The 14,620-nt window shown below is 41.3% G+C and overlaps 1 protein-coding gene across 3 annotated transcripts in view; it reads right to left on the reverse strand.

Moving 5' to 3' along the window:
• CPVL (carboxypeptidase vitellogenic like) overlaps positions 1-14,620 on the reverse strand; it is a 131,332-nt gene that overhangs the window by 55,115 nt on the left and 61,597 nt on the right. For all 3 annotated transcript variants that reach the window (XM_078151095.1, XM_020993264.2, XM_020993263.2), the window contains exons 8-11: positions 7,460-7,582; positions 6,945-7,076; positions 4,468-4,566; positions 3,367-3,540 (exon numbers count right to left, since the gene is read on the reverse strand). In XM_078151095.1, the coding sequence (XP_078007221.1) occupies positions 3,367-3,540; positions 4,468-4,566; positions 6,945-7,076; positions 7,460-7,582 (528 nt within the window). The remainder of the gene's footprint in view (positions 1-3,366; positions 3,541-4,467; positions 4,567-6,944; positions 7,077-7,459; positions 7,583-14,620) is intronic.

Below are 14,620 nucleotides of genomic sequence, written 5' to 3' on the forward strand. Positions count from 1 at the left end.
CTTTCCTCACCCACAAAAGGGGGATAATAATAGTACCTACTTCCCAGGTACATATTATCAAATGAAATAGTCATTATAAAGTGTTTAGCACAGTGCTTGGTACATACTAAGCTATACACAAATGTTAGCTATTATTATTAAGAAGGCAGCTAGATAGCTCAGTGGATAGAACACTGGGCCTGGAGTCAGGAAGACCTAAGTTCAAATCCGGTCTCAGACACTCATTAGCTGTGTGACCCTGGTCAAGTCACTTAACCTCTGTTTGCCTTAATCTCCTAGAGAAGGAAATGGCAAACCACTCCAGCATCTTTGCCAAGAAAACCTCATGGACAGTATCAGTGTGCTATGGTACACAGGGTCACAAAGTATAGGACATGACTGAACCTTTATTATTATTATTATTAAAAATAGAGATAGAAAACCCTCTGCCAAATACCTTTTTAAAGACAAATATGGTTCTAATACCCAAAGAAGGGAGAAATAAAGCAGAAAGTGTGCATTATTTTTGTCCCTAAATTCCCAGCATCTAGCACATATAAGTGGGGATCTTAATAAACATTTATTAACTGATGGACAAATCTCATTAATGAATAGTGGTGCAACAATTTTTAAATTAAAATCTTGCAAAGAGACTATGGAACTGCTGCCAGAAAATAATTCCTTATTACTAAGTTGGATTCATAACCAGAAGGTGGGCTGGAGGCAAGCATTTTTTTTAAGGTGGACAAATAATTTTATTTTGTGCATGCAAATACATGTCAAGTACTGCAAACTTTTTCCATCAATTTTCTCTCAAACACTGAAAACCATGATGCTCTGTTCTGTGAACAGCCAAAGCTAATATCTTTTTACTTCAGTGCTACAGCAAAAACACATAGAATTCACTCTTTGCTATTCAGTATCATCATAACCCTCATTGTTCCATCTCTCTCCTCCCCCCCCCCGAATACAGGCCTGTATAGAGTCCGAGCCTTCCCCCATTTAATCCTATTCCTATAGCACAAAGGGAAACATTACAATTTGGAAATTCTAATTGAAATAAATGGAATAGAATTTATTCCCATATAGATCCCCCATTTCATTGTACAGAATTATTTTAAATTATAGTTTTAAATAGAAGCTGAGTAGATGCCTTAAAAATGAGCATTTAAATCCATCTTAGAGATGGTGCCTGCTTTATACATGATGGTTGTACACCATCTTTAATTTCAATTACATTTCAATTGAACAATAGATTTGCAAAGAAAATGTCTAATACAGACGTAAAAATATTCACACTAGAGCTTCACAATCGGTTGTACAGTTGACAAACAGGCCTCTTTTCCCAAACTTTCCAGCTAAGCAAATTTATAAAATGTAATCAACGTAACGAGAAAAAAACATTTTCTTAAAATCTCAGGGAAAAGAATGTGCGATAAACAGTATAAATGCAGACAGCAGATGCTGCAAGCTAACCACGATAAGGAGGTGAGCATTTTTAAGCACATACTATGTGCCGGTTACTGAGCCAAGTGATTGACAAACATCATCTCATTTGATCCTTGTGACAACTCTGGGAGGTAGGTGCTATTATTATCTCCATTTTACAGATGAAGAAGCTGAGGCAAATAGAGATTAGATGACTTAACCAGCCAATAAACGTCTGAGGCCCCATTTGAACCCAGTTCTTCCTGACTCCAGGCCTAGTGCTCTACCTGGGCCTGTTACTAGCTGTGTTATTTAGCTGCCTCTTGGAACTCAAGGATAGTTCAACATTGAGAAAACAATTCACATGGATTAGCGAAATAAACAACAAAGATAACAACAAATCAAATGGGTATCGTAGAAGCATAAAAAGCCTTTGAAAAATCCAACATGCATTTATATTAAAAATCCTAAAAAGCATTGATTGACATAGAAAGGTCCTCCTTTAATAGTACCAAAAGTATATATTTAAAATTAAGAGGTAGCACTGCTTGTAGTGGAGAAACACTAAAAGATTTCCAAGTACAAACAGGGGTAAAGGAGGGATGGCCTTGTCTTCACTGTTATTTATATAGTTCTATAAATACTAGCTGTAGCAGTAGGATAAAAAAAAAAAACAAGGTATATACATTGACAAAGAGAAGACAAATTAACCTTATTTGAAAACAGCGTGATGGTGTACTCAGAAAACTCCAGAGAGTCAGTGAAGAAATTGAGATTAATAACAGTGATACGGTTTCAGAATACAAAACAATTCCACAAAAATCATCAGCATTTCTATACGGTATTCACAAACACTAGGAGAAATGATGAGAAGAGAAATCCCATTCAAAGCAAGGACAGAATCTCATATCAGGAAGGGGCACAGAGACCATATGATCCAACCTAACCTATACCTATTCAGGAATCCTCTTTACAACAACCAGAAAAAGATGGAAATGAGCCTTTGGTTGAAAACCTCTCGTGAGAGGAAGTTCATTATCTCCTGAGGTGGCTGATAGCACATTTGAACAGATCTAATTATCAGAAAGTTTCTCTTTATATTGAGCTAAAATCTATCTTCCTGCAATTCTTTCCCCATTGCTTTGTGCAAAGTGTTGTGTTGGGGACACAATGACAAAGTGGAAAAAAAAATCTCAATTGTCAAGGAGCATACGTTCTACGGGAGAGGATACAACACGTGTAAATATGAAAAAGTAGGAAAGGGTCAGAGGCCAAAGATGGAACTCTGAGGTCAGAGGCCAGCAAGTAGGCCAGACTGTCTAGAAAGAGGAATACAAGTTGAACCAGACTTTGAAGGGCTTTAACTGAAAAGCCGGGGAGTTCCTTACTGTCTAAAGTGAATGAGTACCCATTGATTTTTCTTGAGCAGAGGAATGACGTTGGGAGATTTGTGCTTTAGGAAAATAATACTGGTAACTATGTGAAGGACATATTGGAGAGAGAATGACTGGGAGTCAAGAGTCTGGGGAAGAAGAGGGGCGGTGGCTACGTGAGTGGGAAAAGAGTCACATATAGGAGATATTGTGGAGGTGAAATCCATCCCAGTTGGCAAATGATTGGTAATGGAGGCTGGGGAGAAGAAACAGCTCAGGATGATGCCTCTAAGAAGATGAACCGAGGTGACTGCAAGGATGGCGGCACTCTTGAGAGAACTATGGGGCACCCGTGCTGAGAAAAACATCCAGAGGAAGAGGAAGGAGAAGAGAAGCCTTAATTAAAGGAAAGGGCACCATTTAATTCAGAAAAATCAGAAGTTGGCAGTCAGTTTGATTTAAATACCATAGAATGGAAGAAATAGCAGGATGTGAACTAAAAATATGCCTTCAAACAAAAGCCATCCTCGCCCTGAGTCATTTCAGAAAGGCTCAGAACAGGCTGTAAGCGGAATTCTTTCCTTACCCGATAGTTGTTCATGATCTCAGCCAACCATGGCTTCACCGACTTGAACCAATCTGCCCACATGTGCTTCTCAACTTCGGAACCATCATGAAAAGTCAGGTTGCCCACGTGGATGGCTCTTCTCACTTCTGGCAATGATAGAAAGTACCCAAAGTATTTTTCTTCTTCTGGTTCCTGAACAGAAAAAGGGCATGAGAAGAAAGATGATGGGAAGAAGTGTCAGGCTTTTGTGTAAGACTGTTCTCTAAGTAATAATAATAATAATAATAATAATACTCTCAAACATTGACTAAACACTTACTATATCCAAGGCATTCTGTTAAGCATGGGAGATACAAAAAGAAAAATGACAGTGCATGCCATCACGGGACTTACATTCTTTCAGGTTATGTGTACACACATAAGTAACATAGGTATGTTTGCAAAATAAACAAAAGATATTTGGTGACAGCTAGGTGGCACAGTGGATAGAATACCAGGCTTGGAGTAGGAAGACTCATCATCCTGAGTTCAAATCTTGCCTCAGACACTTCCTAGCTGTGTGACCTTGGGCAAGTCACTTAACCTTGTTTGCCTCAGTTTCCTCATCTGTAAAATGAGCTGGAGAAGAAATGGCAGATCGCTCCAATAACTTTCTCAAGAAAACCCCAAATGGGGCCACAAAGAATTGGACATGACTGAAACAGCAACAGGGGAGACATTAAGGCAGCTAGGAGGAGGGAGCAATGAGGAAAGGCCTCATATTAGAGGTAATATCTGAGTTCAGCTTGGAAGAAAGTGATGGATTCTAATAGGTCAAAGTGAGGAGAAAAGGCTTTCTAGGCAGAGGCGATGGCTTATGCAAAGGCTCAGGGGGTTAGGGGTTGGAATGTCCTTTGTAAGGAGCACCAAGAGGGTGGGTTTGGCTGGACTTTAGAGTTCATGAAAAGAAATAACATATACTAAGTCTGGAGAGGCAGTAAGTATAAGAGAGAGGATACAAACCCAGGTAGGTCTCTCCTGATTCCAAATCCTGCATGCTTTCTGATAAACAATCTTGGCTAAAAAGTCTCAAAGTGCAAAATTACTATTTGTAGCTTTAACAATGAAGGAAGTAATTACCTGACACCGTAAAAAGTTAAAATAATAGGAACATCCTGTAGAATTCTGGAAGTATGAAGGGTAACTTGTTAAGTCACCGTTCATCAGGCTATCAAAAATCTAGGGAGAAAAAAGAGAAAAATCATTGAGACATACAGGCAATGTCCCCATGCTGGCGTTCACTCAGCTTCCCTGCTTTCTTTGGAAGATGGTCTAAAAATCCTATTTTTAATATTACTGAAACCCCCCTAGAGCTTCTTGGAACAAGCCAGATATCTTATTTGCTGATGTATTTAATGGGGCAGATAGGTGACACAGAAGATAGAGAGCAGGGCCTAATGTCAGGAAGACCTGTCTTCCCAAGTTCAAATCTGGCCTCAGGTGCTTACTAATTGTGTGACCCTGGGGAAGTCACTTCACCCTGTTTGCCTCAGTTTCCTCATTTGTAAGGTGAGCTGGAGAAGGAAATGGCAAAACACTCCAGTATCTTTGCCAAGAAAACCCAAAATTGTGGCCATGGAGTCAGGAGAACCTGAGTTCAAATCTGGCCTCAGACACTAGACACTAGCTGTGTGACACTAGGCAAGTCACTTAACCCCAAATGCCTCACCAAAAACAAACAAATAAACAAAACCAAATTGGGGCATGAAGGGTCAGACATGGCTCTACAACAACAAAATTAATTTCGTGCAAAACTTGATTTTCCCAGGGTTATAGATTTAGAGCTACAGGGACCTTAGAAGTCATCTAATCTAATCTCCTCATTTTAGAGACCTCAGCACCACAGATCTAGAAACAGAAAGAGCCAAAGAAACCATTTAGTCCTACCCTAGTGAAAATGGGAAAATGGAGCCCAGAGGGGACACATTGTTTACACAAGATTAGGCAAGAGGCAAACCCAGGACTGACCAAATGAGTCCAAATCCAGTGCTTTTCTACCCTGCTAGGCTGCTCCTAACCTTTGCGCTAACCAACATTTCTTTGTTCTTACACCGCCATGAAGCTGCAAGCCTTTGTGTCTCCCAGACCACCTTGAGTCAGGAAGGCCTCAGCCTGTAAGCTGACGGACTCCAGTGATCAGAGCAGCCCCCTCCTCTGTTTCCATAAGCCACACCACAAAATCAGGTTTGTGACTTTATGGACATACCTGATAAATCTAACAGCAAGCAAGGACTACAGTGTTCTAGCACAGTGCCCAACTTCAAAGGCCCTACAGACATTCCTTGGTGACTTCAGCTTTACTCGAGTTTCTGGGAGTTGTGATACATGTTGGGCTTGAAACTTCACAGTCAGTTTTTCCTGCTATAACCCGTTTACAGAACTGGAGATGAGTCTGTGTTAATCACTTTTCTCCCAAGGCATCTGATATCAGCTGCTTGGGTCTCAGCAGAACTTACCCACTGAAACATGACCTTTTGTGCTTTGCCAAGAATACCTTGGGTTTTAGTCATCCGACCCAATGAGACTAATTCCAGTAGATAGAAGAATGGATAAGCTGATCCTTCCATGTGGACCCCATACAAATTCTTAAAATTCAGTCCTATAATCACTAACCAATGTTAATGCATTCAATATAACAGGACCTCCAAATTATCATATACTTATCTGCTTACATGTTGTACCTTCCCTTCTCTTCCAAGTAGAATGTAATCTCCCTGAGTGCACAGAGGTGTTTTTTATTCTGTCTTTATATCCCCAGTACCTCGTGTAGTACCTTGCTCCCACTAGGTGCTTAATAAATGCTTCTGCATAGGACCGGATTAGATTATAGGAAGAATGCCGTAAAAGGAGTCATTACAAGATAACCCATTTTTCATAGACCTTTGATATTTTTTTCGTTTATTACTCTTCTTTATATAGTAATAATCATATAACTAAAATACTCTCTTTGAATTTAAATAAATCTCAAAGGTCATTCACATTGTTAAAAAAAAACTTTGGCTGATATCTTAAATAGAATTTAAAAAATAATATTAAGCAAGTATGGCGAAAGATCTCTGTATCAAGGCCGCGTCTGCTACATTTTTAACCATCTTTGTGAAAGACGGTGGGGACGTGTGACATTTGTTACCAACTCACATCCTACCTAAGGCTGGATCCTTGTTAGCGGAGCTGATGGTTTAAAGCGTATGTCAGAGCATATGTATCCAGTTCCTAGACGGCATTTTTCCTGATTTCCAAGTGATAGGTCATGCCTTCAGGGGCATACAAACCATTAAAAGGAATCAAAACAGCTTAATCAGCAGAGACATAATGACAGAAACTGTACACTCCAAGGCAATCACAGGTCATAAGCCAGAGAGAGCGTGGATTCAAAGGAATGTGGACAGCACTTTTCTTCATTGGGTTTCCCCATCTGCCCATGCCCTCCACGGCATCATGGGCACCATCTTTAATGAGAAAGTCCCAATGCTCCTTCCCTTTGCTTCTCTATGACCCCTACCCTGCTCAGCTGCTTTTGATCATTCCGGGGCAGTTCAAGGCCCTCGGGTACATACTTCAAAGGCCTTTCTCCACTTCTCCTGCTTGATGTATTTGATGGTCTCAGCACATTGTTTCTGGAAGTATTTTTTCTGTTTCTCATCTAACAAACCGATGTGGTACAGGAATCCTGGGTAGCCTCCTATGATCTGATGCAGCCACCAGAAAACACAAAGTTTAAAAAAAAAGGATATTAGATGAAATAATTATCCTCAACATCAGATCAATTGGCAACGTGAACCAAGGATAATAATAATTTAAGAAGGAGAATAATAATAATTTAGGAATAATAATTTAAATCACACACACACACACACACACACACACATTTACTCCACCAGCTTGATATGAAACATGTGTCAAAAATTAAAGATATAAAGGCATTAAAAAGTCAACTGAGAAATATTAATTCCTTTTATCAAGTTAGCACTGTAACTTCAGAAAGCATTCCACCTAATTAAAGAGGATTTCCCTTCCTATTGAGGCACAGTAGAAGGGAGGGGGAGCAGGGGAAGGAAAAGGCAGAACTTACTGTTTCTGGATCAGAAAAGCCATCGCCAATAGCAACACCTTTCAAGTTGATCTTGACCTTGGCCGTGGGATTGAGGAGATGGATGTAATAGGCAATCGCAGGCACATATTTTCCTGCATAAGACTAAGGAGAAAGGGAGTTACAATGGAAGACATATTTAGAAATGCTGACAATCTGATATAGAAGATCTAAAATATTTACATTATTAACAGGACAAATAATCAGAATACTTAGAAGATAATAATTAGATATATTACATATCATATATACTGAAGCACTATTTTTTTAAAACTGCTGATAAGTTCCATCTCATCAATAGAAAGTAAGCTTCTTGAAGGCAGGAGCCATTCCCTTTGTTTTTCTAGAATCCGGCACAGCACCTGGCAGAATAGGTTCTTACAAAATACTTGCTAGTTGATTACTTTAGAACTACAGATTCAAGCTGAAGGAGGCCTAGAGGTCATTTAGACCAGCACTCATTTTGCAGATGAGGGGAAATGAGGCCTACAGACGTCAGTGAAGTGCCCAAGAGAACTTGCAGGCAAGATCTGGGCTAACTTCTATGATTCCACTTTTCACTGCCCCCATGGTATCCCATGAATAGGCAGTGCTAGATACCAATTCAAGCTTCCATAAACGCTTGATAATAGAAGGAATTTTCAAATTTCCTTCCAGAATTAGACAACATAAAACCAGTCACTCTAATTCTCTCACCTAATGGACTTTTCTCCATTAAACTCCAAAAAGTCTTACCAAAATTTTCTTATCAAGAAAATCTAAATGTCAGCCAACTAATAGATAGGGACATCAGTTAGATCTGTGATTTCACTGGTGAAACAGATCTCCCAGATAAGAAGATTCTCTCCACCAATGCAGTTTGGCACATTTTCTGAAATATATAGAGATGCCTAGAAAACCAGTATGGAGGAGTGGAGAGAAAGTTAGCCTAGAAGCCAGGAGGACCTGAGTTCAAATCCTGCCTCTGACAAATATTGGCTGTGTTTCCCTGGACCTTGAATATTCAGTGCTCTGGTCAACTCTTTAAGACAAGAAGGTGTCAACCTGAATTAGTAGAGGGAGTTTGCTCATCCAGGAGTTCCTGATACTAGTAATCACAGGGCCCAATCCCTATCACCAACATGGCAGCCTCTCTAACTTAGCTAGGGCTTCTCTGCTCAGACAAGAGACATACAATGCATCATGAGCCCTGGCCAAGGCTAGAGAGGGAGAAAGGGAGGAGTAAAGGTAAGTGATTCCCATACAAGTCAAATCTTGGGCTTCTCAGCGTGGTACCACAGAAGCCCATCAGACAAGCAAGAAGAGAAAAGCTAATGGTGGACAATGGTTAAAATGTAATGGTCCTCTCCAATATCACATCCATAAGCAGGAAGGGGACTCATAAGAGTTCACCTGGTGATGTGGAAGAAGTGCTTTACAAACCTAAAAGTGTGACCAAAATGTAAGTTATCATCCATCATTACCTCAATATTTGTCCATTATTTTTCACTTTCCTCTCCATGTCATCATACATCTTTCATACTCTCTTTTAACATGAACAATTCTCCATCACAGCTTTTCATTAACCTGGGTGGTTGAGGTGATGGAAACTGGACAAGATGCCAATAATCACTTTAATGGCCAAGCTTGGCCCCAAAGAAGAGAGAGGAAAATCCACCTCACCCCTGGGGGGTGCAGAGGTGGAGGACCAGGAGCATGGAGCCTCTTTTCTCTTTTTCTTTTTCGCTCTGTCACAAGTTATTTGTCACTGGGTAGGAAAGGGAGGAGGAATGCATTTGAAAAGTGAAGTAAAAACAACATATAAAAAATAGAACTTAAATATTTTTTAAAAAATATGTTCTTTTTGGCACTACTACTCCATAACTGTCTTCAACTTTCTGTCACTGGGTGCTGGATTTGGAATCACATGAGCTGAGTTCAAATACTGTCTCTGATATTTACTAATTGCCTGACTGGGCTGGTCAGATCCTTTCACAGGTCCTCAGCTTCCTCATCTACAGAATGGGGATTATGATACACTGTCTTCATGGTGAGGAAAGCATTCAAAAAGTAGGTTACCATACAGTGTCTTATACACAGAAGGCATTTAATAAATGCTCAACGAATGAATGATATCCTCTTAGTGTTTGTCCAGGGTATGGGAGCCTGGGGGAACCTGATTTCAAACTATTCCCATAACAAAAAAAAAAAAAGCAAAGCCTCCCATGAAATCACAACCTGAATCCAGATGCATTCTCTTTATGCCTTCACTAATGAATTATTGGAACTCCAACAATATGGACAGCAGCTGTCCGAGGAAAACCATGAACTTGGGAACTTAACATCAACCATCTGATGGGGCTTTGTGTTCATAAGTGCCAGCAACAGCATCAAAGCCACTGTTAAGAGACTGTGGAGAAGTGTGACTGAGTAAAAACCAGATCGACAATCACAGGATCTGGGGCCTAGGGCTAGAAGCTGGCCCCCATCCAGGCCCTGAAGAGACCCAGGCCCAGAGAGGGAGAACTTGAATCCAGGTCCTGAATTCAAATCCCATGCTCTTTCCATGGTACCACACTGATTTCTAGAGCACCATGCTGGCCAGGTAAGTGGATTTATCCGCCCCATGAGACCAAGTAAATTTAATCCTCCACAAACCTGAGTTCGAGCCTATTACTAACAAAAAGGTCACGGTTAACAATTCCCCATCAATGAATAAACATTTATTAAGCACCTACATGCCAGATGCTCTTTTAGGTGTAGGTACATGGGGATAAAGAAGCAGTGAAGGGAAACCATCCTTGATTCCAAGTTTACTTAGACTGGTTAGTTCAGTTTTTTATACTGGAAGATCAATCTTGAGCCCGACTATGACAAGACATGATACAGCTTCAAACTACTGAAGCCAACCCGAGCATTAGGAAAAGGATCCCAAAGCCCAGGTCTTCCATTTCACAGCCTCCTGTGTCCCTGCCCCTCTTCCTCCAAGCTCTGTATTACAGAGGAGTGAGTTTCATCTCATCTTGCTATCATTGTAAGATATTTACTATATGATGTCTGAAAAGGCCTAACGATAATGGAAGTGGTGTTAACAGCACATTGTACTTGTAAAAATATTCTTGGGAGGATGTAATGCCCATTAATTATCCAGATGTGAAAAGGCACAATGAAAATGGACATAAAGAAACTTGTAATTATGGGCACTGTCTGACTCTCCTGTCTTACATGTTTCAACAAAATCCATGTCAAACTTATTAGCCCCCTGCCACCCTGGTGTTTTTTGAGAAGAGTTGGTTTCATGTCTGGAGTCAAGATTCAATCAACCCCCTCCAGAAAAAAAAGAAAGAAAGAAAGAAAGAAAAAACAGTGTCAAAGAATAATACTATAATGGAAGCAGTCTCCTCTTACAGGAATTTCACATATGTTAGCAGTTACTCCAAGTCTGCTACATTTCTTAGTGAGGTTTAGAAGGGAAAAAAAATAAAAGAGAAACGGATACAATTACCTTCCTTCTACATTCTCATCCTTTCTCATTAGATTTCACAAGGTAAGGGATTCATTGCCCACTCACACATCCCTGAATGGTGGAGACACTCGTGTGTGCCCAGAAAGCTGCATGCACATTGTCACTGGGCTGTAGCACCTAAAATTACCTAGGCTGGTGCAAAATGGTGATTCTTTCTTGGAGCTGGGAAGAAGGCCTGATACAAATTCTCAGGGCCAATGGGCTGGCCCTAAGAGTATGGGATATGGCTCATTGTTTTGCTTGTCCAGACACTGCTGTGAACCTTTGCTGAAATGGAGCCAAAGGACCTGGGAAGACTTCACCACAGGCATCCCCTTCCTTCAAACCATCACTTCTCTCGCCTCCCTCCTAACCCACCCAATTTCCCCAAGAGGAGCTGAGTTGAGAAACCCCTGCCAGACCAAGGTCATACTAATCTCACTCTCTCTCTGGGCAGTACCAAACCTGCTGAGCTATAAGCTTTGATGGGGTCACCCTAAGAGCTGAGCAAGTGGGAGGGCAAATGAGTTGACCCATATACATTACAAGGCTTCCTTGAAGACTACTTACTCCAAACAAACATGGAGGGAGGGCAGGGGTCCCTAAAATTTATGAGGAACCTGGCAGGATTTTAAAAAAACAAAACCTCACATTGATGCGAGTAGCACAAGATGTAGCAACTGAGAGGAAGAGGTCAGGAATGGCAGGCCCACTAACTTCACTCAGTCTTCCTGATTCCCTCCCGGGACAGGAGAGGTGTGATGTTCCAAAGGACCAGTCCCGAAACTTAATGAATGAGAAATGCTATATCCTCCATGTTGTGGTCAACGCCACCATTTCCTAGACATTTCTAGACCATGTGTCATGTAATCTGAAGAGCACACTGTAGCACTTTTGAGAAAGAAGCAGGGGAAAAGGAAGGCTCAGAACAGGCTCTCCTGTTTCTGTTGCACTGGAAAAAAAGAAAAGAAAAGAAAAGGAGACCAATGGGACTTAACATACGGAAGAAAGCATCTTGTTCCCCGGCCAACTTTCTCACTGCTTAGGCTGGCTGAGGAGTGAGAATTCTCCCCTAAACAGAGATTATTCTGGTGACTCCTTCATGTGTTTGGTTGAGAGTATTTCTCTGGTAGAAGTGATCAGAGATGCCCCCTCACCTGTACCTCACATTTCCTCAGTACAGCGCCAGAAGGGCCCAGCATGAAACCAGGGGAAGCAGCATGTTGTTTCTAATCGTGCCCCAAGGTCGCCACTAATCTCACTTTACAGGATAAATGCTGCAGCCAACCTCACAGATACAATCCCAAGCTGCTTCCAGACTCATCCGGCCATCTTCTTGGCTAACAGTAATTCACAAGAAACTGTCTATGAAGAATAATTCAGAAGGCAGAACAATGTAGAAGAAAGGGGGAAACATTCATTATCTATTCCCATTGTCTATTCAATCTCTCAGACATTCCAATCTCTGGGAATTCTCAACCAGACCCTTTTCCCAGACCCTTCCCTGGTCACCCAAAGTATATAAGATCTACCCCGGCCCTCATTCGGGGCTGAGAATCTCAGGCTCACAAGGCTGAGAACCTCTCATGCCTGCTCGTCCTTATGGGCATCACCTGGCCCTAAGTGTTTTATCACTAATAAACTTTTCCTCTGGCTGAAGAAAAAAAAAAGAAAGGGGGAAACAATATGCATACACTATGACTATAAAAATGTAAATGGAAACCAAACCCACGTGTTCCTACTGACCAACCTTGGCCCAAGACAAAAGATGAAAAAATTCATTGCCCACTTCTTTGAAGATGTGGATGGCTACAGCTGTATGTAAGGCATGCATTATCTGACTTTGACATTTTGATTAGTTTTCCTAAATCGCTTTTTTAAATTTCTCTATTTTATTCTGCTATAAGGGATAGGTAGAGAAGGGAGATGACTTAGGAAATGAAGGAAATGTAAAAAAAAAAGATAACAATATATTTTTTTAAAGTGATGGACTCCCGGTGATAACATATGGCTGAACATCAGGTTCCAAAGAATCAAAATGGCAGGTGAACCAAAGGGTGGCAGAGAGCGGAGTCGTGAAAATCTGTAGATGGTAGTAAATGGTTAATGGTGATTTGTGTACAAGAAGAGGCAAAAGTTCTGCCATACAGAAATATGGTTGGGAAATGGGACAGGCTGGTCATGGAGCAGAGGGGGAAGGATATGAGCTGGGGCCATGGAATAGGAAAAGGCCAACTGGAATGCCTCTAATTGGGTAGGTCCTTGAGGGAAGAGTTACAGGACCTTACAGACATGAGCCACATGGGATTAGAAGATGCCATCGGGTTATAGTCTTCACCAGTGGACCAGGGACCCACATCAATTAATTAGATCATGGACACCTCTCATTCTCTTCTTAACCCTTTACAATCTGGCATCCAACATCATCATTCCACAAAATAGCTCTGTCCAAAGCCATCTATGACCTCTTAGCTATCAAGCCCAGTGGGCTTTCCTCTGTCCTCCTTCTCTTTGATCTTTCTGCAGCCTAGGACACTATTGATCACTTTCTTCTCTCTAGGTTCTCCTCCTCCCTCTCTGACCGTTCCTTCTCTGTCTCCTTTGCTGGATCTTCCTCCAGGTCACACCTGCTAACTGTGGGGGTCCTCCAGGGTTTTCTCCCCCAAAATCATTCCCTAGAGCACATAAACATCCTCCCAATCTTATGATCAAAACCTGCGTGTCCTATTTCACTCCCTCCTCTCCCACTCCTCACAGCCAATCCATTGTCTGAGGCTGTCTCTGCCACTAAAATGTGAGCTTCTTGATATATATAAAAAAAAATTCATAATTAGTCCCACCCCAAAGTGGCATAGGCTGCCTCAAGAGGTGATCCCACATGACCACACATTGGACATATTATTTCTTTACTGTTCCAGTGGAGACGGCCTCTTCCATTCTCCTTTTTCAGCTCTGTTCTTCCCCCATTACAATGTAAGCTCCTCAAGGGCAGGTATTATCTTTCTCTACTTGTAGTTGTATTTCCAGCTCTTAGCACAGTCTCTGGCACACAGTAGGAGCTTCATAAATGATTTCACCAGAGTTGATTCTTTCTTCAGTCTGGGTAGGCCTAGAAAGCTGCTGACCTCTCTGACTCCCAGACCTGAGATTTTACAATTCTGTGACAACCCAAAGGCCCTCCCATCTCAGTCCCTTCCAGGTGTCCCCATGACACCTGCAGGCCCTGACTTAAAGCTCCATTTTCATGATACTCTTTCTCAAAAGTCAATACTCCATTTTCTATACTTAAAGAAAAATTGGCGACTGCTGCCGGATATAATAGAAAAGAGCAATTTGTCCTGGGTCCCAAAGTCAAGACAGCCCTAAAATGCATCTAATAAAACTCAGCAAAAGCTCAGCCTTAAGAACGAGATTGCATTGCAAAGGATTCGAGTCTTTCCATGGTTTCGAACATCTGTTTGCTTTACCCCTCTCCATCATTATGATGAAGACCCGGGCCTGACCCCAAGAGCAAAAATCACCACGAAGGTGATTTTTAAAGAGAATCTGGGTTTTATTTGAGGAAGATTAAGAACTCCAGAGACACTCTGCAAAGCACCTGAGTGCCTGCTCTGATGGGCTCTTAGAGAAATGAGATTGATTCTGTTGAGAGAATACCA

This window comes from Phascolarctos cinereus, unplaced genomic scaffold (genome assembly GCF_003287225.1).
Source record: "Phascolarctos cinereus isolate Bilbo 61053 unplaced genomic scaffold, phaCin_HiC Scaffold_1;HRSCAF=81, whole genome shotgun sequence".
NCBI lineage: Eukaryota > Metazoa > Chordata > Mammalia > Diprotodontia > Phascolarctidae > Phascolarctos > Phascolarctos cinereus.